Raw genomic sequence first — 24,265 nt, forward strand, 5'->3', positions numbered from 1 at the left:
TATTGGTAGGATTTGCATTCAAAGTTGTTCCTTTCTTCTGAGACTGCATTCCAAAATGGCTACAGGCACTTCGGTGCCAATAGCATGGTTCAAAGCTGAATGCAAAAGATTTAGCTAAAGGTCAACGATGGTTCTATTTTGTTAATACCAAACCATTTGCAACAAGGTTCACAATGCTGTGACTGCCTGGCAGTGTTTCTGTGGAAAATGTCTCTGACAACATTTTTACTCCCAAAGTTTAGATGAACCGTGCTCTGTAACCGGTTTCCATTGGGTGATCCTAGTCTGTAATATAAAGTTTAATTCTTTTTTTTACCACATGCTAAATGCTACCTTTATAAAAGTTTTGGGTTCTATTAAAAAATCTCTAGTCAGGATTTGGCTGTGCATCTGCAGCAGAAACACCAAGCTTTTCAATGTCAAAATAATTGAGTTTAACTTGTCTGTCACTTATCAGAAGTCAAATTTGTGCTAGAATACATCAATGGGCACAAAATTTAAATCAATATTGAGGTTTTCCTTTTTTGTTAATGAAATTTTTTACGTTATCATATTTCATGTCAACACCATAGTGTCCAATGTACCATTATGTCGCACAATAATAGAAATTATATCGGATGTGTTCAAACTAATATTTGTCTAGTGTGGATGTGCTATAAAGCAGTTTGTCCATTTAAACGGTTGCCAAAATGCATAACCTAGTTTTATCTTTATTCGCATATTACTGGGAAAGGGTTATAAAGATTGTCTATTTTTAACCAGCAGGAGGATTTATTTCTTTAGTTATAAAATGCACTGTTAAGATGTCTGATTTATCCCAAAGCTGCTACTGCAACAGAGGCCTGCTAGTGAAGAGCAGGGCAGTGTGTAAACTTCATTTCCCGACCAACAGAGACGCATTGTCGTCTCCTATCTGGACCGACGCCGGGCGCGTAGAACCGTTTCCACTACCACAATAACACAAACTATTGATTGAATGGTACTGCATGCCACTCAGCAAAAGTTTCATAACACAGATTTAAGTCTATCTTAAATCTAGCAATACTACATTAAACATTCTGAACTACTCTGTATGTTACAAACCTTTTTGTGAATTGTTTTTGTGTGTGTGTCTAAATAATCTCTTTTATCATGATTTGAATTTACTATGTGATTTTAATAGTTTTATTTTATTCTATATACACATTCTATATACATTTTGTATGTACCTTGTGGAGTTTTGAAAATGGATGACAGAACATTGTCAAAAGTGCCCCAGAACTGTTTGCTTTCCTACATTGTTCCAAATATCTTTTGTGTTCAACATAACAATGAAATTTATAAAGCAATTTTCCTACTATGGTAGTCAATAGTGGCCAAGAACGGTTTGGTTTCAAGCATTCTTCCAAATATCTTCATCAGAACAAAGAAATGTATACAGATTTGTAATTGGAACAACTTGAGGGTGAACACTAAACCTCGTCTCAAGCTTTAAATCATTGACGTGTCTGCAAATCTTACTGAAAAATATCCAACACAATAACCAAAGCTTGTCCAGTAAGCAATTTAATTTAAATCCCATGAGCCACTGTTCATTATTATTCATTTCAACCAATTTATTATCCACATACTGTTCTTTATTGTATTTATCCAATACAGTAACATTTCGGCATCACTTTAGAACATGAAAACATTAACTTCTACTGGTGGCTGAAATAAAAAATACTGTGATAAACTAGCAAAAATAAATCATAATAATACAGGCACTGTAACTTGTGTGTGCACATGAGAGGGCATGGAGGGAAAAAGCTCATAATGAGTGATAGAGAAGAGCAAGGCTACAACACAATCACAGGGTGACCACAGAAGTCAAAAATCACCTGTAGGGCTGTAGTGTGGAGCTCCACACTGCCATAAAACATCATCACGGTCAAACCAAAGGATTCCAGAAACAACAGAAGAACAAAACTAATAATAATCACTGTCATTATATAAAAGAGGAAAGTCGTTTTTTGCCCCACTGATCTGTACATCAAGGCAGTAAATAGGCTATCTAAAGCCTCTGTACGCATGAACATTAGAGGAAAGAAAGCCTTCTGGCAGAAGATGTTCTGTTCATAGTCCAACAAGTAGCGTTTAGAATGATCAAATGCAGCCCTTGAAATTCAGATTCCAGCTCCTCGGCACGTGCATTCCCGTTTGTCAAATTATTAAGAAACGTGTAAATCATCCATGGTTATGACGTATTAATGCAAGTGAAGCAAAACTTTGACCCGTTCAGGTATCAAATGTGACCAAAGCAGAAAACATCCCAAAACAAATAGTTTGCGATTAAAACATCTATTAATATTTATAAACAGCACACAGAGCAATGCATAATAATGCTTGCCTGTAAAAAAATAATGCCTCTCATCCCATCATGTTACCGTATAATCGAAACACGGCATGTCTACTGAGATCATGTTTTAATTCAACAGTTTTATTGCAGGTCATTAAGTTGGTCGGTTATTTCGAACTATAACTCTGCTAAAATTCCATTCAATGCCTTCGCCAAGTGAACATTAGAAAAGTTTCGATCAAGACCCTATGTTCAAAAATGACACTTCAGGATTTTCATTGTACTGTTGCATCTCCTTTAAGCATAAAAATGAGCTTTGTTTCAATGATCAAAACCACAACACAAAGGAACGAGAACTAAAGTAAAGGTTCGAGGAAGAGGCGAGGATGCCAGAATTTCAGGTCTCACCCCATCGTCCTCTAGTTCTTTAGCAGCATGGGCATCAGCTACCCGTTACAAAGAAATGCACTGAGATTTCATCCTAAATACTTGACACTAACTTTCCAGACGCCATTGTCTTTATGCAGGCAAAAAGTAGAGCTTTACAAATCATTGATTAACAATGTTTCTGCCTGTGTTAGCTTAAACCATTTCGATGTCACAAAAGTGGCTACACGTCCGTGCTAATGCTGCAGCTCCGGGTGAACATATCCCTCATGGTAACTGAGCGGCTGAGGTTTAGTTTGTGGTAGTTGGGTAGGGGTGTCGGCAGATGGGTGGATAACTGAGTGTGTAACTGTGTGGGCAGGGGGGTGGGTATCCGAGCGGGTAGCCCCAAATCTTGTTGATGCACGCTGCGGTAACTAATGCGTTCGCCGCCATTCCTCAGACCCTCCGGCTGCTGCAGGTAAAACGGCAGCTCGTAATGCGTGCAGGATGGGCAGTAGGTTTGCGAGCGTGTCAGTTTTCGAGCCGGTGGTGGGGTGAAGAGGGCGGGTCCATTGAGGGCGGTTGCCACGGGGACGGACGCCGCCAGGATGTTGTGGTTGGAGTGGACCGGCGGGATGCGAGATGTAACCGCGAAGTCAGGCTCCTCCTCCTCTGACTCCGACTCCTCCTTCTTACAGCAATAGTACTAAAACATGGAGTTTGGGAAAGGAAGGATGTGTTAGTTTAAATATTAATCAATATATCGTCGCTGTCTTTCCCTAACCTCGGACGTCCAATTTTGCTGTCTTACAAGGAAAAAACACCGTTCTTTTTAAATGTTTAAATATCGTGTTGTCAAACTTGACAAGCACTTTTGAATACTTTTTATTGGTTAGATATTTGCAAAACCCAGTGCCAAACATAAAGGGTGACTAATAATAACAATGTAATGCTAAAAATCACAAATTATGGAGATACGAGGTTTCAGAAGGACAGCAGCGACATTACTGTTACGAGTGATTCGTTTAATTGGCAACAAAACGCCTTTACCAGCCACTTATATATTTTGTATCATGATGTACCGTATGTGACATTACAAATATGCAAAAATCTTTATAGGAGTATATGTGTAACGTTTTAGTCTCCTACGGAAAAGTGAACTGAATAAAAAAGAATGTATTTCTCATTTTACTAGATGTAACCTCACTGTTTGTGCAGCTATGAAAGAGAGAAAGAAAGAGCAGAATGAGGCCATGCCTTCCTAAGAAAACAAAAGGCTAAGAAAATCACAGCATTATACCTACAAAAGCGAGATTGGCAGTGCTGGAGCTGAGAAAAACATACAAAAGAGAAAAACAAAGGCAAGAAATGATTTCTGTGTGCTGTGAGACGTATTGTGTTGCCCTCAAGGTCTCACCTGCAGTCTACAGTAGCACAGCACAGCAATAATGCACAGTAAGATAACTGTAGCTAGAATTCCACCTGTGATTACCACTGTCCCGGCTGTCATTCGAAAGGCAACACCCTGTGAAAGAGAAAAATACAATGTATTATAGAAAATGTTTGCTTTTCTTAGTTCTAATGAAAATATATCAATTAGCTTTAATCATTCAGTGAAAGACCACCTCTATAGCAAAGCTCCCATATATTATTGACATTAAAGGGGTCTCACAGAAGGTGTCACGCAAATATTTCTAATGTGACCGTGATTGTGTCGTGCCATGTTTCATATTTCCTTTTCAAATGCAGAGATTTTAGAGTAAGAAGGTGGAGATATGACTTGAAGCTATGATGTGACTTCTGAAGACTACAGCATATAAACTACTCTCAAACGTATTTATTTATTGTTGTTGGTGTTCTTTTTTAAGTTTGACAACCCATTCACTTAAATTGTATAGAAAACCTCCTTTTTGTGTTTTCCAGGAGGAAAATCATGCAGATTTGGAATGACAGATGAGGTCATTTTTGTCTAAACTTTAGAATTAGAATTTTAAGGTTTACTTCATTAATATTGAATATAGGAATTTATAGTCTGTTTAATATATGACGTGCGTTTCTCTCTCCTTTATCTAAATGTGTGATTCTGTGTGCGCATTTGTGTGTGTGTCTATGTGTGTTAGTACGTGTGCATATTGTGTGTGTGGAGTGTCACTCTGTGTGCTATTGAATTCCAATAAATGTTTCAGAAGATTATCATGGTCATTTTGGCGTGATAAATGTTTTCATGCACCTACTGTATGTTTAAAATCCTCATAGATTGTGTGATGAATGTGAATGGGCAGAACAAATGGTAGGAAAGAGAGAGAGAAACAGATGAAAGGTGGCGATAAGGTCAAAGATCCCCACTGACCAAGATGACTAATATAAATGAGGACAAAGATACTATCAAAGAAGGTAAGTCAGTCAAAATGTGGATGATGAAAAGAGAACTAAATCTAATTGACATTGAGCAGATGCTCTTGTGGAACGCTTGGGATAAATGCACCATTTTTTACAATGATGTCTAACGAAATCCTTGATAAACTAATTAGAAAAGATTTACAAACTCTGCATTCTGTTTTTTTTTTCTAGAAATATAAATAACATTGAATTTGCATTTTTAGAAAAATTCTACACTCTGTAAATACTGTTTTGCATGGTTGCGTAAAATATGGACAAACACTACCATTGGTTTAAATGAACAAAATGTCCATACTGACCTATATATTGCTTAATATTTGCCATTTACCGCTGTTGAAATGCATTTTTTGTCAAATAAAAGTCTTAAAAAGGAAATAATCTATATATCTGTCAGCATGTTTATGTCAAATAAAAATAGACGGTTTCAGCCGCAACAACATAAACAAATGTTATTGTGGTCCTAACGTTATTTCCGCTAGAACTCAGCAAAGAATCACTAACAGTTGAGTAGTTTTAATTTAAATTTAATATAATTATAAACTAATATTAACATAAACTAAATATATCGTAGGTTCACATAAATTGTTATCTTATAACCAACACCAGAAGTGAACTTCGGGGCAGGCACGTTCGATGAAACCGTCGTAAAAAATGTATCAGCATCTCTTTTATTCCACAGACCCACACCCATATTTTACCCAACCTTGAGTTGAAACAGCTTTTTTTATAGTGTAGTTGGTTATTTTTAGAATGTATGCTATGTCATTATTTGCATGATCTACCACCTGAAACGATACACTGTAGCCTCATTGATTTCACATCCATCTGCCTCTAAATATCACCTGAAGAAAACAAACTTTATCAACGTCACATGTGCATTACCCTTCCTGCCAAAGTACCAGAACAAGCGACATACAACAACAAACCACCGCTGGAGACGACAGATTATGAAAGAAATGGTTGAAGGTAGTGAAGTAAAATGAGTATTAATCCCTAACAACGCTCAGTGAGACAAGGCAAGGTCAACTGACCCTTAAGCCTTATTCCAACGTCACTGTCCTTTGAGAAATGAACACCGAAGCATGTGAATTGACACAAATTTAACACATTCACATGTTGAAATAATCTTCAAGGGGTATGTGGAAAAGGGTTAATAGGATTTGCTGTATGTAATGAAGCAGCCAGAGCTCAGAGCTCATGGTAGACCAATTTTGTCATTTCACACGAGCTGTAAAGAATAAGAGTCTTTCTGACATTAAGTGGAGGACAATGCACAAAACATTAAACAATTATTGTGTCATAAATGTCACAAAATCGTCCCTCAGAAGTTTGCCAGGTAGTGCACCAAAACAGAAAGCATAAAACAACCAATTCGAGCCGAGGGCTGAGTGAGACATGCTTAAGTCAGCCTTGTTCAGGTTGCGAGCGGCACAAGCCAAGTAATCTTGTGTAATGGCAATAAAAGCGTAATGAGCTTCATCTATCTTATTTCCTCTGTTGGTTGCTCTTTAGACACGAACCTCCATCAAGCTCCTAGATGAACTGGACCCCGTTGAGAATAAACCAGAAAGCGTAAAGCACACGAGCTTGTGGGAGTGGAAACACAAAACGCTAATTCCTGTACTTTTCACTAATAACGGAGTCTAAATCTCTGGAGTCCACTGGGATTTGAGCACATGGATGCACACCGGTCGCATCTGCTCTGTTACTCTCGGCCTCATTGAAACGAGTATCTGAGAGGCATCTGTCTCAGCCGATCAGCTGAGCTGTCCTCAAGTAGTTTGTACCTGCTCTCAAAAATCTACTTAGGCCTTTCTAATCTGATTCCACCAGTGGCCGAACGCAATCAATCGATCCGGATAGGAAATGAAACAGGACTGGTGGTTTTCATTTGATTTGCGAAAAAGGCAGTCAGTAGATGCATCAATCGCATGTCGGAGCTAATGTTTGATGCTGGGCTTAACAGAAGGTAGAAATCAGTCGCCAATGACGTTGGCGCGCTGTTGACAGCCTTGTTTATGACCGCTGACCTGTAAAGATCTGTAATACATTGAGTCTTGGATTGAAAAGGGACGAATGCATTCTTAGATTTTTTTAATGAGCAAAGAGTGATGTGCAAACACTATGAACAATGCTGTTTTTACAGACAGAGCACACATGCACACGTGTAGCTGTAATTCAATGAAGGCAAACAGGTTATGCATTATTGCAGTGCAGTCTGTCTCATACACCTCTCAGGGGAACGGCTTAATTTGATAACCGCATGAAGAATATGCTGCCATATCACATGTAGCTTTCATTATTTACAACACACACGCTTACGCGCACGCAGTCGCACAGTAAACATTTCCCATTTTCCATTTATTCCCTGATGGCTGGTGACCATTTTAAGCAAGGCAATGATCAAAAGTCAAACCATTTAAAACAAGCAAAACTTTTTAGATTCTTTAGAAGCTAAATGATCTATGGTGTCAGTTTTTATTTCCCGTTAGGAGATCATTCTCAAACATGTTCCACTTGTAGATGCACGAAGGTGTGTGACACCAGGGACTTTAAGGGAGAAAACATTTAAAGGGCCTTTTTGATTTTGTCTATGATTCATCGAAGTAGGGGTGTGTGATATTGGCCAAAGATTATCTCGAAATATTTTCAGAAACAACAAGCAGGCGATCCTTTGTTATGCTTTGTTGCTAGGATATTGATTGTTGATATTATTGACGTAAACAATAGATTTATTGTCCACTTCTGTAATCATTTATTCACCTTCATGTCAATTTATACCTGTATGACTTTCTTACTGGAATACACTACAAGTGTATTTTTTTTGACTATTTTTTGCATATTTTTTGAAAGTTTCAGACAGAAACACACTAACTGATCAAATCCGCAGACTGGCACAGACATTCTGCAACAAGTCCAGACTGAACATCGGGGCAAAATCTGAGCAAAAGTCTTGTAGAGTATTTTAGCCTTGAAAACGCTGGTAACCCATCAACATTGAACTCTATTAACTTCAATTGTATGGACACAACAGTTGTATTTCTCAAAACATCTTCTTTTGTGTTTCACAGCAGAGAAAGAGTCATTAACAGGTTTACAACAACACAAGAGTTAATAAATGATGTTAGAGTAAATTATATTTGAATTAACAGAAATTATGACATTTTTGAAAAAAGATCTAAAATTTGAAATATTCATGTAAAAACATGTAAAAAGCAAAAATATGACATCATAATACAAAATACCAAGCAAACTTGTGTGAGATGCTTATGTTTTAGATGTACTTTTAAGTTAGTGGTATTGCTCAAATATTTGCAAATGTTTTGAAGCAAAGTCGACTTATTCATGCACACTGTCATTCGGCTTTAAGCACTGCCTTTTCCAACGTTTTCCTTTTTCCACTGCTTTTCTACAGTGCAGTTTGACTTGTTGTGTGTCTTACTAAGCTTACTCTGAAACATTTTTGAAATAGACATAATTTGACATTGAATAATATATAAATATGGTTAGGTAAAGAATATTTGTTTATTGTAAAGGTCCAATGTGTCACTCTTGGGAGGATCTATTGACAGAAATGCAATATAATATACAGACGTATGTCTTCGGAGGTGTATAAAGATCTTACATAAAGAAGCGTTATGTTTTTATTACCTTAAAATGAGCTATTTCTATCTACATAACACAGCATGTCCCCTCACATGGAATTCATCATGTTGTTCTACAGTAGCCCTAAGCGGACAAACTGCTCTACTGGGCGGGCTTATGTAAATACATTATCTCTTTCGGCAAAGAAGCGTGACAACATCTGTTTCTTGTAAAAACTGCCGTAGTGCTTGAAAAGGGAGGGGGGAGCGGAGGACTGAGGCATTGCTCAAAACTCGCAACCTTACCACTAGCTGATGCTAAAATCTCCAAATTGCTCCTTTACATGTAATACATGCAAAATTATATCATGAAATGTATTAGAATGCCCTCTGAATTGCTTTATTCGGATTGTTCATTCATGACATTCTCAAGTCAGTTATTCCTGATCACCCTGTTGTGGTTTATTTTATGACAACTGGCTAGATGTACATATCCCCAAGGGTTTGAAATTCAAACCCGCCAACCTGACAATAGCGGTTTAAAGTCACCTGTGGCAGTCCGCCTATATGGACACGAAATCACTGAGACATCTCTTAAAATATCTTATTTTCATATACAGGTTCTGAATCACGTGAGGAAGAATAAATGATAGCAAAATGTGTTTATATGGATGAACTATCCCTTTAGGTAGCTATAACTATCCCTTTAGGTAGCACATCATCTGTTCCTACCTGACACACATAATAATGTAGGGTAACTAACTCAACTGTTAAAAGGAAATAAATCGCATTTAATCTACTCTTCTCTAGACTTCATATTGCTTGCTAAATAATAAGTTATGGAAATTAAATACGTTTTCTGAGATAAATGTAAATTTTGGTGAAGCGGTTTAAAGACAGATTACGCAATTACAAACGAGATTTTCAATAAATTACATAACGCATTTTCATAAAACAAAACTTATTGCCATAGAAGAGTGCGGGCTGTTTGGAAAAACGGCTCATTATGCCTTACAGCATGTCACATTTCCCTGTGTGTGCTTTGCCATGTAAAGAAATGAGAAGGCATTTCCATAATGCATGGCAAGTTCATTCACGTGACAAAATAATAACACAATCTGACAGGAGACATGAATACGGAAACATAAACCTGTAACAAAGGTCATTCGTGTCTGCATAAGCGATAAGACTGTGATTCAATCCATTGTGACTCAACACAGAATCAAGTACACTCCAAGAGAGCAATGCATTCAAAAGAGCAATATGCATGTGCTAGTATAGTTTTCATGCAAGTAAAAGTGCCTGCTAACATACATAATCATGCTGAAGAGACGTTATCTGTATACCACATTCATTTCAAAACAAATCCAGGACTTTATACATAGAAAAAATAAGAAATCTATATTAACTTCCGACTCATGCGTCAAACTCAGTAAAAGCACAATGCCATGAATAACTCTAGTGCCATATGCTCCATGCATAATCTTTCTATTTGTGGTTCGTGGGAAATAAAGCGTTACCCTTGGCAACCCCACGGCTACTGCACAGGCCTATTTGACGAGTCTGTCGTGAGTGCGTGCATTGAAGGATGGAGCCTGCAGGTATGCCATTATATAATACATTCCCACACTAATAAAGAACACATGCATATCTCCTCACGCCTTCTCTTGAGTCTATAAAGGCCTGATGTTAAACCATCACTGATTCAAACGTATGACGCAGGGACTTGTATTCCCATAACCAACGCAGATTTTTCCTAATATGCAAAATAAAATCACAAACACATCCACACAACAGTGGAAAGAGTGCATTTGGATTGCACAAAACGTGCAGAAATGCATATCTCAGGTAAACAAACCAAAGCACGAGTCAGTGCCTCGGTGTACTGATGCAGTGTTTTGTATATTGGTGTGCTCATGCAATTGGATGAAGTCGTATAACAAGGTAAAGGAAACGAACTGAGGAGACAGAGAAATAAAACACAGGTGTAACTAGTTCCGCTCCTTTGTGATGTGACTGAATAATACCTTAAATCGTGAGGTCTGTTGGAGGGGTATGCTATAATATAATAATATATAAAGTGATAATATATGATTTTATATAGCTTTATGATATATTAAATGGGATAAAAAATCCCATAGACTAGCACTGAAGTCGGGACCGAACCCATACATGACATCATAATATCACAGACACTGCATGGATTGCATAGGTCAATAGTTAAGCCATGAATCGTCATTTATTCACCTTGATGTCAATTAAAACCATATGGGAACATTTTGAGGAATGTCTCAGCGGTTTTGAACCATACAATGGAGGACAATGGGTCAAAGGTTGGGTGCCAAAGTTCTTTATAAGAAAGAAAGTCATACAGGCTCGGAATGACATGAGTGAATCAATTTTTTTTATTTTTGAGTAAACTATCGCTTTAACCAACCAGCACACCATATAAAAAAAGTACAATACATTAAAAGCACTAAGAAAACCCGAGCATCAAACAGCAATGACCTGGCAACCACCCACAACATCCTAGGACAAAGAGTTTTGCATGAACAAAAACACTTTTCTACAGAAAATGTAAAAAATCACGAGAAACCTTTTCTAAATAAAGGCTTTTGGAACTCCTGTTGAATCAGATTTGATATGACCTTAGAATAGTGTTACATAACATCACTTTGGCACAAATAGTAAGTACACCAGTCTGTTAGTTCTAGTCTTTATGTCCTCTTTCTAAAGAAAGCGAAATCCTGCAAGATCTCTTAAAGTGGCATAATATCACGATGGAAACGGCAAACAGGTATGCTGTCTAAGTGCTTCCCACCCACACGCAGTCAATCTTCCTCCTCCATAATGCTTCAAAATGGCTGTAAATTACAGGTGTTCTAGCGGCTTATCCTTTTAGTGCTTAATTATTGTGCGTATCATTAAAGTATGCGCGGCGTACATTAATTAGACACTATTAATTTCCACAGAAACAAACTTTTGAATTAGATTTAAAGTATGAAACTCTTTTTACACAAACACATCAACAGTCTTTTCTTAATTCAATCAGAACCTGTCTTATTTACATGTCTCAAGTTTAGCCTGGCTCATGAACTACAGGTAAGTCCCAATGCTGAAAATTGCATCCTTGTAGACGTGTTTTTAATAAGAAACATCACTGAATTGGACTGCTATGAAGTATTCAACTTTGGTTCACGATTCTTCACACACTAGACAAGCACACATCGAATCCGGTAGCTTGGTGTGATGTTACTTCTCCAAGCAACTGGACGTTTGCCTGACAAACAATCATATCTGCTGACCAAAATATCATTAGCGTGGGCTCTTTTCTCAACTTTCTAGCAACCACCAACCAATTTTTATGAGCTAAATGTGGACTGCAGGATTTACCTGCCAACACTCCAGCCTTGTTATACTGTGTACCTCTGGGTGCCTGAGTCATCTTGTCTGTTCTGTATTTGCTGATCAGCGCTTACCATTCCAACCTGCTCCTCGATTTATAACTGTCTATTTATAACTACTGTATATTACTAGAAAGTCCAAGCGTTTGGGTATTTAGCTTCACTGTGCCTTAAACACTTAAAGGGCAGATCACTTAAAGTGAGTACTCTGAAGAGTGTAGGGCATGACTTTAAATGTGCACGTTTTGAAACACCCACGTGAACACGTCCCACTGTCACTTTGTTTTGAATCTGAACGTTATTTTGATCACACAGAAGAAAATCCATACACTGTAAAGATTCAACAATATTGTTTTGTGTTGTATACACGATAAGATTCCTAAAATAAACTATACATACCCGAGTGTTTGCACAAAAAAATGTAAAAAAGTTTACCCAACCTGCCAAATTTCCCAGCATGCATGTTCAATTTAGAGGTTAATATTATTAAAAAGATTGCTTGACCAATGTTTTCTTCTGTCTATAGTCTGTTATGTTATTTGTGTTGTACGTATCTTTTGAGCCGGTTGAGACTTTTTAAAATTATTTTAAGATTTTCTCATTATTTTAAGTTAAGGGACTTATGTTTTGGTTAGTTTAGTATAGTTCAATATGTTGAATAAATCAAAGATGTTAACATTACCATGATGTGCCACTGCCGTTACAATGAATGGCAAGGAATGCAATGCTCAATATGGCCGCTCTAGCCAAGGAAGTCCCACCTTCAAGTAAAACGAGCCAACCTTCTATCAGTAAAGACCAATATTCTGCGCTTGCCAGCTTGTGCGCATGTGCAGTATACCTCGATCAACTTAAGCTTAGCAAACCAAAGTTTTGATACAGTTCATGTCATGTTTAATTATTGCACATTAACTATCGCGTTGAATCGTTCTCGCTGCTTGATCGTTCCACACTGTGCCGATCCAAGCCAGCCGCTATGTGAATAGTTTCATTTTCCACCGCAGGGCTGATAACGGAAATCTTTAGAATGTAAACACAAACGCGTCACACACTGCATTGGTAACACAAGAGACTGAGCTAAAACGTCTCTGCGCGCATTCTATTAGCATGATTCAGGACGGTTAGACAACCAAAAAGCCGAAAATTCAGAGCCGAGAACAGTTTGTAATCGTGCCGTGTCTAACTGTTAAGCTTACAGACCGTGCTTAGAACGGTTCGCTGCGATGGTGCAAACGCTCATGCAGTGTCTTTCAAGGGCACAAAATGCTGTTTGGAATTTGAGGTATAAATGGTGTTTGCATGAATAGTGGAAACAGATAAATCAATTCAATACACATGCATTTGTATAACGCTTTTCACAACACTCATGACTGGGTTAAAGTAATGTTTATATTGTAGAAATGTACATGTTTTAGATAATACATTGTCTGTAACACAATGGTCGTATTTGTTAACATTAGTACATGCAATAGCTAACATTAACTAACAAAGAACAATATCGTTTTTCAGCATGTATTAATCCTTGTTAATGTTTCATTTCAATACGGTTGTTAATGCTAGTTCATGGGGCATTAGCTACTGTTAACAGGTACAACTTTTATTTTTTTAAATGTATTAGTAAATGTTGAAACTAACTTTAATGCAGAACATGAATCCGAATACATTTCTGCACACCACAGTTCAGAAGGATTTGTCTGATACGCTACAGTAGGCGAATGTTTCAACTCTATGTTGTAATCTTGATTTTGTGCTGTGTCTGTGTGCTTGAGAGAGAAAGATTGAGGTGGATATACTTTAAGGCAAAATCATTTTGCAGCTGCCATGTACACAACCTCCAGCCTTCCTCCATCACCATGAAGAGGATAAACGTGTTTACATGAGTTACATAAAAACACTCTTTTGTGAGATAACACAGTCTGTGTGTTTAGACTGACTCCTGTAGAGAAGCTGAGCATCTTCTTTCCTCCCCTAATCTTTTTATATCTCTGCCTGTTCAGATGGAAATGCACTTCCCATACAGAATCATTCCAGTGTGTCGGAAGGGATTCTGCTGCTGTTTCTCATCTACTCTACCATCAGTACATATTTACGTCTAGAGTGGTCCCTCTGTGGAGAAGATGTGTTTCCTGCTGTGAAACCTCCTCCATACCAAAAGCTGTGAGAAATAATCCATTTTGTTATTGCTCAGGGACCACCTTCATTGTTTCCCAATTCGGTTTAAACAGTTTGGGGGAGGTGATAACATCGGCTGTAATGTTGAAACAACCCAGTCTCAAGGCAGTTCGCGGAACAGGCATTTTTTTCATGTCAGTTAGCACAACGTTTTTTTCGTGTAACTTTTAATACACGGATCGCATTGGTATATACAATAATATATTTATAATCTGATATCAAAAGGAGTCGTACATATTTTTGGAGGTGGCTAACCCCATTACCACAAACCCTAAAATCACAGTCGCAAAAGCTAATTTAGCTAAAAACGTGAGTTTTACGAGGTGGCAAAGCAACGATAAATGGCTACTCTAACCCCGCCCCTAAAACTGACATCATAGGGGCAAAGTGAAATCATTACAAAACATACAAATGAGATCGTAGGAAATAGGAATTCACACAAATTAATGTCAGATTGCATTGATATATATTTATACATATAAAAGATACCGCGTAATAAAATACGCTGGACTGAAAGTCGTGCTGACTAACACGAAAAAGGGGGAAATTTTCGAAACACGAATAAACAGATTACAGTTTGTGACAACGTCACGAATTCCTGTGAGACTGTGTTGGTTGAAAAGAGTATTTGCTGCGTATTGCCATAGAGAACGCAATATCTAGCATGTTGATATGTTGTTATGCTTTGGTTAGTGTGTTTATCCTCAGGGCAGCAGGTGTAACGAAACCTCATGCTTGTGTCTGCGGTCACAGGAAGTGACACGGACTTGTGGCAGGAGAAAGTGTGGGGGAGGGGGTTTGGGGGAGGGTCACAATATAAGACATAAACGAACGAGTAGAGAGGAGATGTTGTGGGAGGTAGATCAGTTCTGGAGTGTTGAGGTACGACCAAACTTATGAAAGGATGACGCTGGGGTTCGGGGGAACAGACCTACGCTTTGAAAAAGATCATTAATTGTCTCTGCAGAGAGGCCATATGGTTGAAATAAAGTGTAGTCCATTGCAAACACTTTACAACACTGCTTTTATAAAAAAATGCATGACTTTAAGATATTACAAATCTTAAACATGATGCAATAGGAAGTCATTATTACTGCCTATAATTATTCATAATTCAGCCTGTGAGCAAAATAAAATCCTTACAGTCTAAATGTGTGTATGTACCCTTAAAGTTTGCTTCAAGTGTAACATTATGTTTAATTCAATTTAAAAATGATTGAATCATCCTGGCTATATTTGGTTACACAAACAAAAGTTATTTACAGTAAAGGGCACAGTTGGACATTTTACAGTGTATGGAGCAGTTTATAGTCTTGGTGAAATGGGTGGTTGCCTTCAGACGAAAAACTGCATACAGTATCGGACACGGACATAAAGTTCCTCTGAAGCTGACACTGTGAAATAGGCATGCTTTGTCTGTTATTCATTGCAATGGGGGCATCTTGCAATTAAAGTGTGTGACAGGAAGAAAGAGATGTCATGGGGGAGGGTAAAGGATTGAGAAATGGTCATGGCTGGGGGTGGAGAGAATTCTTTAACATTATTATTGAGGAAATGCCCTTCCCCCTATATGCTTCATTCCGTCACCGAGTACCCTTTCACCTTTCAAGAGGTTATGGGAAATCACATCAACCAATCAGGAGGAGGGTATTTGCGGAGCTACAGTATTGGACACACGCCTGACATAACGGTTCAATGGCTTTTGATGTTTGAGTTATGATGTTTCCATGCTTTAAAATGAGCATGAGTTGAGGTGTATGCAAAGAGGGGTACATTAAATAAACGACAGCAAAATCGCACTTTTCGTAACAAAATCGTAAACTTTTGTTTTAAGAACCCACTAAAGCAACCAATGTTTGTCTTTTTGAATGTGTCCAAGCGTGACCAAATGGAAGTGTAACGCAAATGAGGAGATTGCACTTCACTGAACTTGATGTTAAGTGTTCTCCCCTCTTGCCAAAGGTTTCATGTACAATAAATCGTGTGAAATTACAAAGTTAGGTAACTCGCATTCCAGCATGAAGCAGTCATCTATGCATCTATACATTCATCGTGTGTAGCATCTTCACGCACGGTTCAACCAGCAGTTCAACTTTCCATAACTTCAGCACCATGGACAGAGAACAAGTTCCCACTATAGCGCGTGAACGCATTAAACGTAACGTGGCAACGATTTCGATTCACTGACAAAAGACACGTCAAATAACTGTAGTACCAAACCAGTATCATAATATAATTAAATAAATGACACAAAAATCGCCTAAAAATGCAACTGTGTCGTGTGGTAGCCAGCAAGGCGGTGACTTACCTACAGAAAGGTTAGAAATGAACCAGAGCACATCTGCACAAGTGACGAGGCTCGGACGAGAAATAGCGTCTATTCATTGTAGTTTTAACCAGTTGAACTGTTAAGGAATCCGCGTGATTGACGCTTTTCGTTCACTTTTAGTGTCCAAAACGGAATAGAAAAGCCAATAAATACTGCCGGTCGCAGGCGATTAAGATGAGAATATTTTTTCGAAATGTTCCCTATTTCATTGTGGAGTTTTCAACATTGTCGACATCCCGAGAAAAACTTGACCGAATTATAAAGGGGTCCTTTACACGAAATACCGCCGATAATTTGCTTCGCGGTAACTACACGCGATACGAAGAAGTGCTCGGTAACCGTGCCGTATTCCGCCCGTGCTGTCTTTAAACGTCCTCAACCGCAACGCGAAAACCTTCGCAGCTCCATATCACAATGCGCCTCGGACTTCATGTACATACTAGAGATGTGATGTTCTCTATAGCCTCCGTCTGCTCGTGCGAGAAATGACTGTGGACCGTGACAATCTCTGCCCGTGTTCGCCGAGCTCTCGCGTGTTTGCTGTCGCGCGATCTTTTCCTCCGGATAATTGCCGCTGTTTGTCTCGTGCGGCTGAAGTCCGACGTAAATCTGCCAGCGCGCGCGGAGCGGGGTGAGACGTTTTTACAGTTCCGGCACTGACCGACAATATGCGGCTATCAGGAACTGTGATGTGATTTCAACGAATCCAGAGAAGCGTCGTAAATTCATCGGAGCTTTCCGGGGACGTTAGGATGTGGCGTGTGAGATTCATCAAGTCGTTAAAATATTTGTAAAAATGTGTGGGTTGAACTTTATAACTGCGTTCGCGTGGCCGTGGGTTTGGGAATAGATAAACGTGCTTATTAAATGCATATTTAAAATGTACACGTGGCTCATTTTCATCCAAATAATAATAATGTACAGAGTATGCATGGAAACGTGTGTGTACGACTTTATAAAATACATTCCAATGCCAATTCGCTTTAAACCAATCAAACATCGACACGTCACAGACCGACCTCGCGATTACCCTAAAAAGCACAAAACATAAAGTTTGCGATTTAACATTGAACCACCAAAAGACCACAGATTGAATTACCATAGTTTTACTTTTACGGACAAAACACTTTATATGCCTACTTAGTAAATCTGAATGATACAAGATAACCGTTTAAAGTTACGCCTTGGGATTTAATCTATTCGTCAAATATTGATGTATATGTATTCTGATGCAAAACCATTTGTTTTTTGTACTCCACAAGTCCAGCGGTACATTTTCAGCTTCAAAGTCAATATAAGCCAAGTTATATTAAATGTCATTTCACATTAAAGCTCATAAATAGTTTTGACGATCATTAATATCCTATTTTAAGGAACACTTAGATTTATTACTGTAATATTAGGCACATTTACCAGTGCCAAAGTATTTCACGTCAACCGTTTTCTCGGGCACTTCAAAGAAATCCAGTATAGGCTGTTTGCGAAATGCAATAAAACAAGTGCGTAAGCCATATTTCAATTTTCCATTGATTGCTGTTTCCCGATTTGCAATTTGATGGAACCAGCAGCTGTTTACGGTCAACAGGGCATATAACTCTTCTTCGGAGCGATGAGCGTTGAGAATTCCACCCACCCTTTCAGTCTCCTTGACTCTCACACACAAAATGTTGATGTAGGTTCTTCCACAGATGATCATGTCAGCTTCAGACATTTCAGTCAAGTCTTTATCTGGTAATATCTGGGGCAGAGATTGTTGTGTAGATGAACAAAAGCTGGATAAAGGCCAAGATAAGCAGGAGCCCTTCTGTAAGTCCTGCTCATTGATTTTGGCCAACATGATAATGACCGGTAGGATACACACAGCAAGTGGCCGTCTATAATGTGCTCCTGTTCTCCATCTAGCCACAGAAAAGACGGCGCAGTGACTGCGGTCTAATGGTAGTTAATGTATTCTGCTTAGACGGCGTCTTGATTGTAATTCTGTGTAATTGAATCGAAGAAAATTAAGAACATCAATTTCTCCAGAATGAAAGATGTTTTTCATTTGTAGTCTGAAAATGAATAATTTTCCCTAAACCGGCCACAATTTACAATCTGAGGTATCTAATAAAAACATATTTCCACAGCATGTGTAATGAAAAGTTTTCTTAATTCATTGTTAAACCTCCAAGGTGAGAATTGTGCTATATGTGGTAGTAAAAGTTAAAGCCTGTGTCTTATACAAAACCTGGGGTGCAGCCAGATCCATTTCTCATATTTTACCCCCTCTTCACCTTGTCTTCATACACTTCTTTTGTGACGTGGACTATCAGCTCTGTTAATGTGCCTTGTTTTTATATCCTGGTGGGGACCTTAACCTGAATATATATACCAACTCATGGGGGCTCGTGTCAATTGAGGTCCCCATGGGCAAAAAAGCTTGTAAATTGTACAAAACGAAAGGTTTTCTATGGTTAAGTGGAAGGGGATAAAATAAACAGTTTGTACAGTATAAAAATCATTACGCCTGTGGACTGTCCCCACAGAGATAATAAACCAGACGTGTATGTGTATGCGTGCGTGTGTCTCTTGTTTGAGGTAATGCTGACTGACTGAGTGACTGTTACAAGCTGTATAATGTCACTTTGTGCCTCAGGCTAGCTGACTCCTAGCTTGTATCAATCCAACCTCTCTCTTTGTTACATTCATGTGTGACATGCAGATACAATGAAGAATTGGTTAAAACTGGTGGGTACCGGTTATATTGAACGTACCTCTTGCCACAGTTTTCAGACACAAAAGTCCACTGGGGGCGCTAAAGAAAATAACTGTATAGGGAGGCTCATAGGTGAAGTATATTTGTATGCAAAACCCGGAAGCGAGTTAACATTTTAGGACTAGCAGAGATACTCCTATTATAGAGATGGGAGGGTCTGTAATCCTTCCAATTGGAGAACCTGTAGGGGCTAACAAAACCCATCAACATCCATTCAGAAAATAAGCTTCCGGTCTCCTTTCCTGCGTTCCGTTGAAGCCCGGGCGTTTAGCCGTTATGCTTTTTTGCCTAATGGTTGCAGGCTTTCCTTTTAAAAGAGATTTGCTTCCAGTTACGTCGCTCCAGTCTATGGGTTTTTTAACAGGTTTTTGGTAAATCACCAGGAATAAGGTCTATGGTAAACAAAACCACAAACTATTTTCACGTTTTATTCTGTGACTTAAAAGACACTAATTATAACCACTTGGGATTTGCTTACATGCTTACATCCGGGTTAGCCTACAATAATATGTCACCTCTGAGGTACTGGATTGGGCTGAGAATGCTTGTCAGTGTCATGATTTGCCTCTGAAACGATTTTAGAATTAGCACCTTACCTCACTGCTTCCATGAACATTGTTTTATGTCCGGGGAAATTAGTTTTCGCTTGTCTGTTTTAATTTAGCTTCACTACCTTTTGCTCGTCTCCAGAAAATTTATATTTTCTTCTCCAGCATTTGTTTAGTGTTAACTTCCATCATGCTCCTTTTTTACTATCACTCAAACTTCCAAATCTGGGAAAACCTTGCTGTGGAACTCATACCTGAGCTATGAAAGTTTATAAAAAATAGGCTAGTAAACAACCACCGAGAACTCCTTGAAAACCATACACTGTCACAAAACAACACTGTGAAACTTGCATGGATGAAAACCACTCAGTTTTCATCATAAAAGGCAAAAACCTAGTTAAATCTGTTGTTGTGACACATAAGTAAAACAACAGACCAATGGTCTGTTTCTCCGCCCACAGAACAGGCACGTCTCCGGAGCACCAAATACCCCTCTGGCCCTAAAACCTAATTTCATTAACGGCACAAATCAGCATCTGTTCCTCTCTTACCATCTTGCAGTTGCCACGGGGACCGATATAACCTTTTATTCCTTAAATGCAGTATCCATGTTTCATGATTGGGATACACAGTTGGCAGCAGCTGGACCATGTGACTTCTGGGCATTGACCACTGTGCAAATGTTTCATCTCAATGTCTTTTAATATTGTGATAGCCGAGTAAAAGCAAGAGGGGTACTTCTCCAGATGTACTGCCTTTAAAAGCAACTGTTCCACAAGTAAACAACAATACACACACACACACACACACACGCACACAGACACATGCACACACAGACACAATGTATGTGAACTAAATTATGCATAGAATATAAAACAGTCTTTGGGACACAACTGGTTGAAGATGAAACAAAGTATAGTTGTACTTCTTGCACTGTTGTCTAATTATTTGATATTTTCGATATGTTTCCCATCTGACAATTAGGGATACATAATGACTTTATACTGTATATGCTTTATCCACCATCGGATAGGAATCCTAATAGGAAATGATGAGAAAAAGCAGCTTTCAGATACAGCAAGAAAGACAAAACAGACAAAAAGTAAGTATTAGTAATAAAAAAGTTAGTTATAAACTGTTGATACTGACTCTTAATGTTCAGAGTCTCAGAGATTCCAATGCTACAGTATATTTGAAAAATATGACTAAATGAGAAAATGTTGCCACTTGCCAGTTTCTTTGGAATTAAAAGGTTTTATCTGCATTCGGAACAGTTTTGAGATACCGTGCTTCAAAGTTTTTGCGTTTAATTTGACTTTTTGTTTTCTGAAAATCTCCCTAAATGTACAGCACGTAAAGAAAACACTACACAATGTAAATAAGTGAATGACAGAATATTTGAATAACTCAGTTTTGACAAAAATGTCAGATAGAACCTTATAATTCAAAAGCATGTGTGCGCTTGTCAGAAATGCCATCCTTGACCCTGTCAAAACACATTGGCACATTTTTTATGTTCTTAAACAGATTGTTCAAACTTTGTTATAAGCGGCCCGATTTGATTTATTTCTTTTCAGATTCAAAGAGGACTTTTTTTAACAAGTTGAAATGTTGTCTATAATCAATTATCAGAAGATTACCAGATTCTCTAATGACGTCAAATGTAAATGAATTAAAATACGTTTCTAATTGTGCAACCAATAATATAACAAACTCTTTTTGCAATACAAGGTTTAAACAAGATTCTCTTGCTTGATGTTGGGAGAAAAAAGTTTGTCCAGAGGGCAAAATAACAATTGAATTTTGTTAACCAAGCTAATAAAATTAGGTAAGATAAAGTAGAGGCTGTCTAAGGGTCGTGCTCTTAAAAGCCAGAGAGTGTCTGAACGGATCAAAACCACAGCTAACAGGAGTCACCCAACACATGGGTCAACACTCTGAAAACTGAAGTGAGAAATAAAACAAGAAACGGGATCTAAGAAGATACAAACATTGACAAGAGCGTAATAAAGAGACAGAAAGCAAACTGAAGACCAGAGATATTAAATTTGATCTTCAACAAGTCTTGATTTGAGCACACAGGGTGGACGAAATCTGAAGAAATTACCCCCAAAAAGTGAAAGAACCTTCAAGAAGTGGACATCTACAAGGCTCATCAAAATAGTTTGCTGTACCAAATCTTCCTAGAAGGAATACTTGAACGTTTTGAATTAACCTGATCATACAACCGTAAATCCAAACAAGTTCAGTATCAGAAGACTAAAGAAATGCGTCTTCTCAACAAAGACCTGCGATTACAAGACGTGACTCTCATGTACCTCACCTTTATGGCCACCGTGGTGGTGCTCCTGGTGGCATCTTACCAAGCTCCTACCGCTTACTCCAGACCTTCCCTGCCCTATCACATCCTATTGGATCCATCTGGTGATCTGGAGCTGTCCTGGAACATCAGTTATCCCACTCAAGAGGTTTATTTCCAGCTGAGAGTGAAGGAGCTTCACCATGGCGTTCTGCTGGGCATGTCTGATCGAGGCGAGCCTACAAATGCCGATTTGGTTCTTCTATGGGATGATGGACAGAAATCGTATTTCGGGGTAAGAACAGCTAGGATCACCTTTTCATAGTAATTTATACATGGGTAGTGATGTCTGTTAGATCCAGAGATGGTGCAGGATTATGTTTGTATTTAAGATCAGTATAAAAGCAAACATAATATTAAATATTGTCCTAAATGTTGTAATGTTAAATATAGGAGTCCTTGTTATTTCTATCACCTTGTGAGACCTCATTGAACATTTTGGTCAACTTTTTTAAATGATTTGCAGACTTATAAAAAAGAGGTACACAGTTAAAAAATGAAAGAAAAATATTAAATATTTATATAATACATATTTTACATTTAATTATATTATATTATATTTTTTATGCATTTATGTGGATTTACAGAGCATAAAATTTGTAAATCACTACCTCAAAATCTAATATTTTCCTATACATTTATGCCTCGACATTGCTTGGCATTTCCATGCAACCTGAAACACAATGCAATGCAGTGCAAAATACAAGATACAGTATAAAGAGTTATACATTTTATTCGATGGAGAACAGACTAATATTTAAGGTCATTAAGATTTCTCCATATAGTGGACTACAATGGACTCTAAAATGACAGTTTCAGTGTGGCTTCAATGGGCTTTAAATGATACCAGACGATGAATCTTATCTAGCGAAACGATTGATCATTTAAAAATGAAATGTATATGCTTTATTAACACAAATGCTCGCCTTGCTCTGTTCTGTGAAGCGCGTTCACGACTTCACATATTATGTAATTACGTTGAAAAGGTCACGCTTGACCTAGGCGGAAGTACCGAGTCAGTGTTTACAAATGTGGAGAAGGAGGACCGTACAAAAGTTGTTGAATGATCAATGACGCATATTCAATTATCTTTGTGTCAGATTTTTGTTTGCAATAGTCATATCGTGTGCGTAGATGAGAATTAAAATTTTGTGCATTTTTTGTGGATTTATTTAATATTTATAGGATGCGTGGAGTGACAGTGAAGGTCGGGTGATGTTGGACACCCAGCAGGACTATCAGCTGCTGGAGACCCATCACTCCCCTGAAGGTTTTTACCTGAACTTCAAAAGACCCTTCAGCACCTGTGACCCTCACGACTACATCATAGAGGTACATTACAACATACATCAAAGTAATTATAGAAAAAATAGATAGAGACAGTCTCAGTCTTAGCGTTAGAGTTGTCTCAGTAAATATTTTTCACATAAATTTAGTTGACGGTTTCCAAATATTTTTACACAAGGATTTTTACACAAGGATGTAATCTGATTTTCAGGAAGGCACCGTTCACATAATTTATGCTATTCTGGAGCGTCCGGTCCTGTCTTTGCACGAGCTCAACGTGTCCCGCCTCCAGCATGGTGTCCAGCGAGTCCTACTCCTGCGTCCAGACACTCCATCCCCTCCTCTACCGAGAGATGTACGCACCCTAGAGGTCCTGGCCCCTGATGTCATCATCCCCACCCAGGAGACCACCTATTGGTGCCACATCTTTCAGCTTCCCCCCAATATGCCCAAGAATCACATTGTAATGGTAACATAAAACTCACATATTATGCCATAAACGGTGACCTTTCTAGATGAACTTTCAGAATCACAATCAATAATGGAAGCATATTGTTTTTAGCTTATTATTTGCAGTTTTGCAAATTTATGTAAACTAAATCAAAATGAAATGAAATTGTACAAAGAAGCCTCATTAGTCTCTATGGGCCAGCACCGCTACAGTTTATGCTAGATTATTCTCTGACTACTTAACACAATATAACAAACACATTTACATACAATTTTTTGTTTGACAATCTG

General features: G+C 38.2%; 2 protein-coding genes across 2 annotated transcripts in view; one reads left to right on the top strand and one right to left on the bottom strand.

The window, feature by feature from the left end:
* Positions 1–1,582: 1,582 nt before the first annotated feature.
* LOC306889231 (protein FAM163B-like) lies at positions 1,583–17,180 on the bottom strand. Its single transcript, XM_079447974.1, has 3 exons — positions 16,555–17,180; positions 4,104–4,211; positions 1,583–3,392 (listed from the first exon to the last, which is right to left on the bottom strand). Exons 2-3 carry the CDS (start codon positions 4,194–4,196, stop codon positions 2,928–2,930), a joined length of 558 nt encoding a protein of 185 aa, XP_079304100.1. The 5' UTR covers positions 4,197–4,211; positions 16,555–17,180; the 3' UTR covers positions 1,583–2,927.
* Positions 17,181–22,145: 4,965 nt separating this feature from the next.
* Positions 22,146–24,265, top strand: part of dbh (dopamine beta-hydroxylase (dopamine beta-monooxygenase)) — a gene marked incomplete at both ends in the record, with an annotated part of 14,608 nt that continues 12,488 nt past the window's right edge. Inside the window, 3 exons of the mRNA XM_079447820.1 lie at positions 22,146–22,472; positions 23,423–23,569; positions 23,736–23,993. Of these exons, the coding sequence (XP_079303946.1) occupies positions 22,146–22,472; positions 23,423–23,569; positions 23,736–23,993 (732 nt within the window). The remainder of the gene's footprint in view (positions 22,473–23,422; positions 23,570–23,735; positions 23,994–24,265) is intronic.

The sequence above is a fragment of the Barbatula barbatula genome (assembly GCF_947034865.1).
Source record: "Barbatula barbatula genome assembly, chromosome: 24".
Classification (NCBI taxonomy): Eukaryota; Metazoa; Chordata; class Actinopteri; order Cypriniformes; family Nemacheilidae; genus Barbatula; species Barbatula barbatula.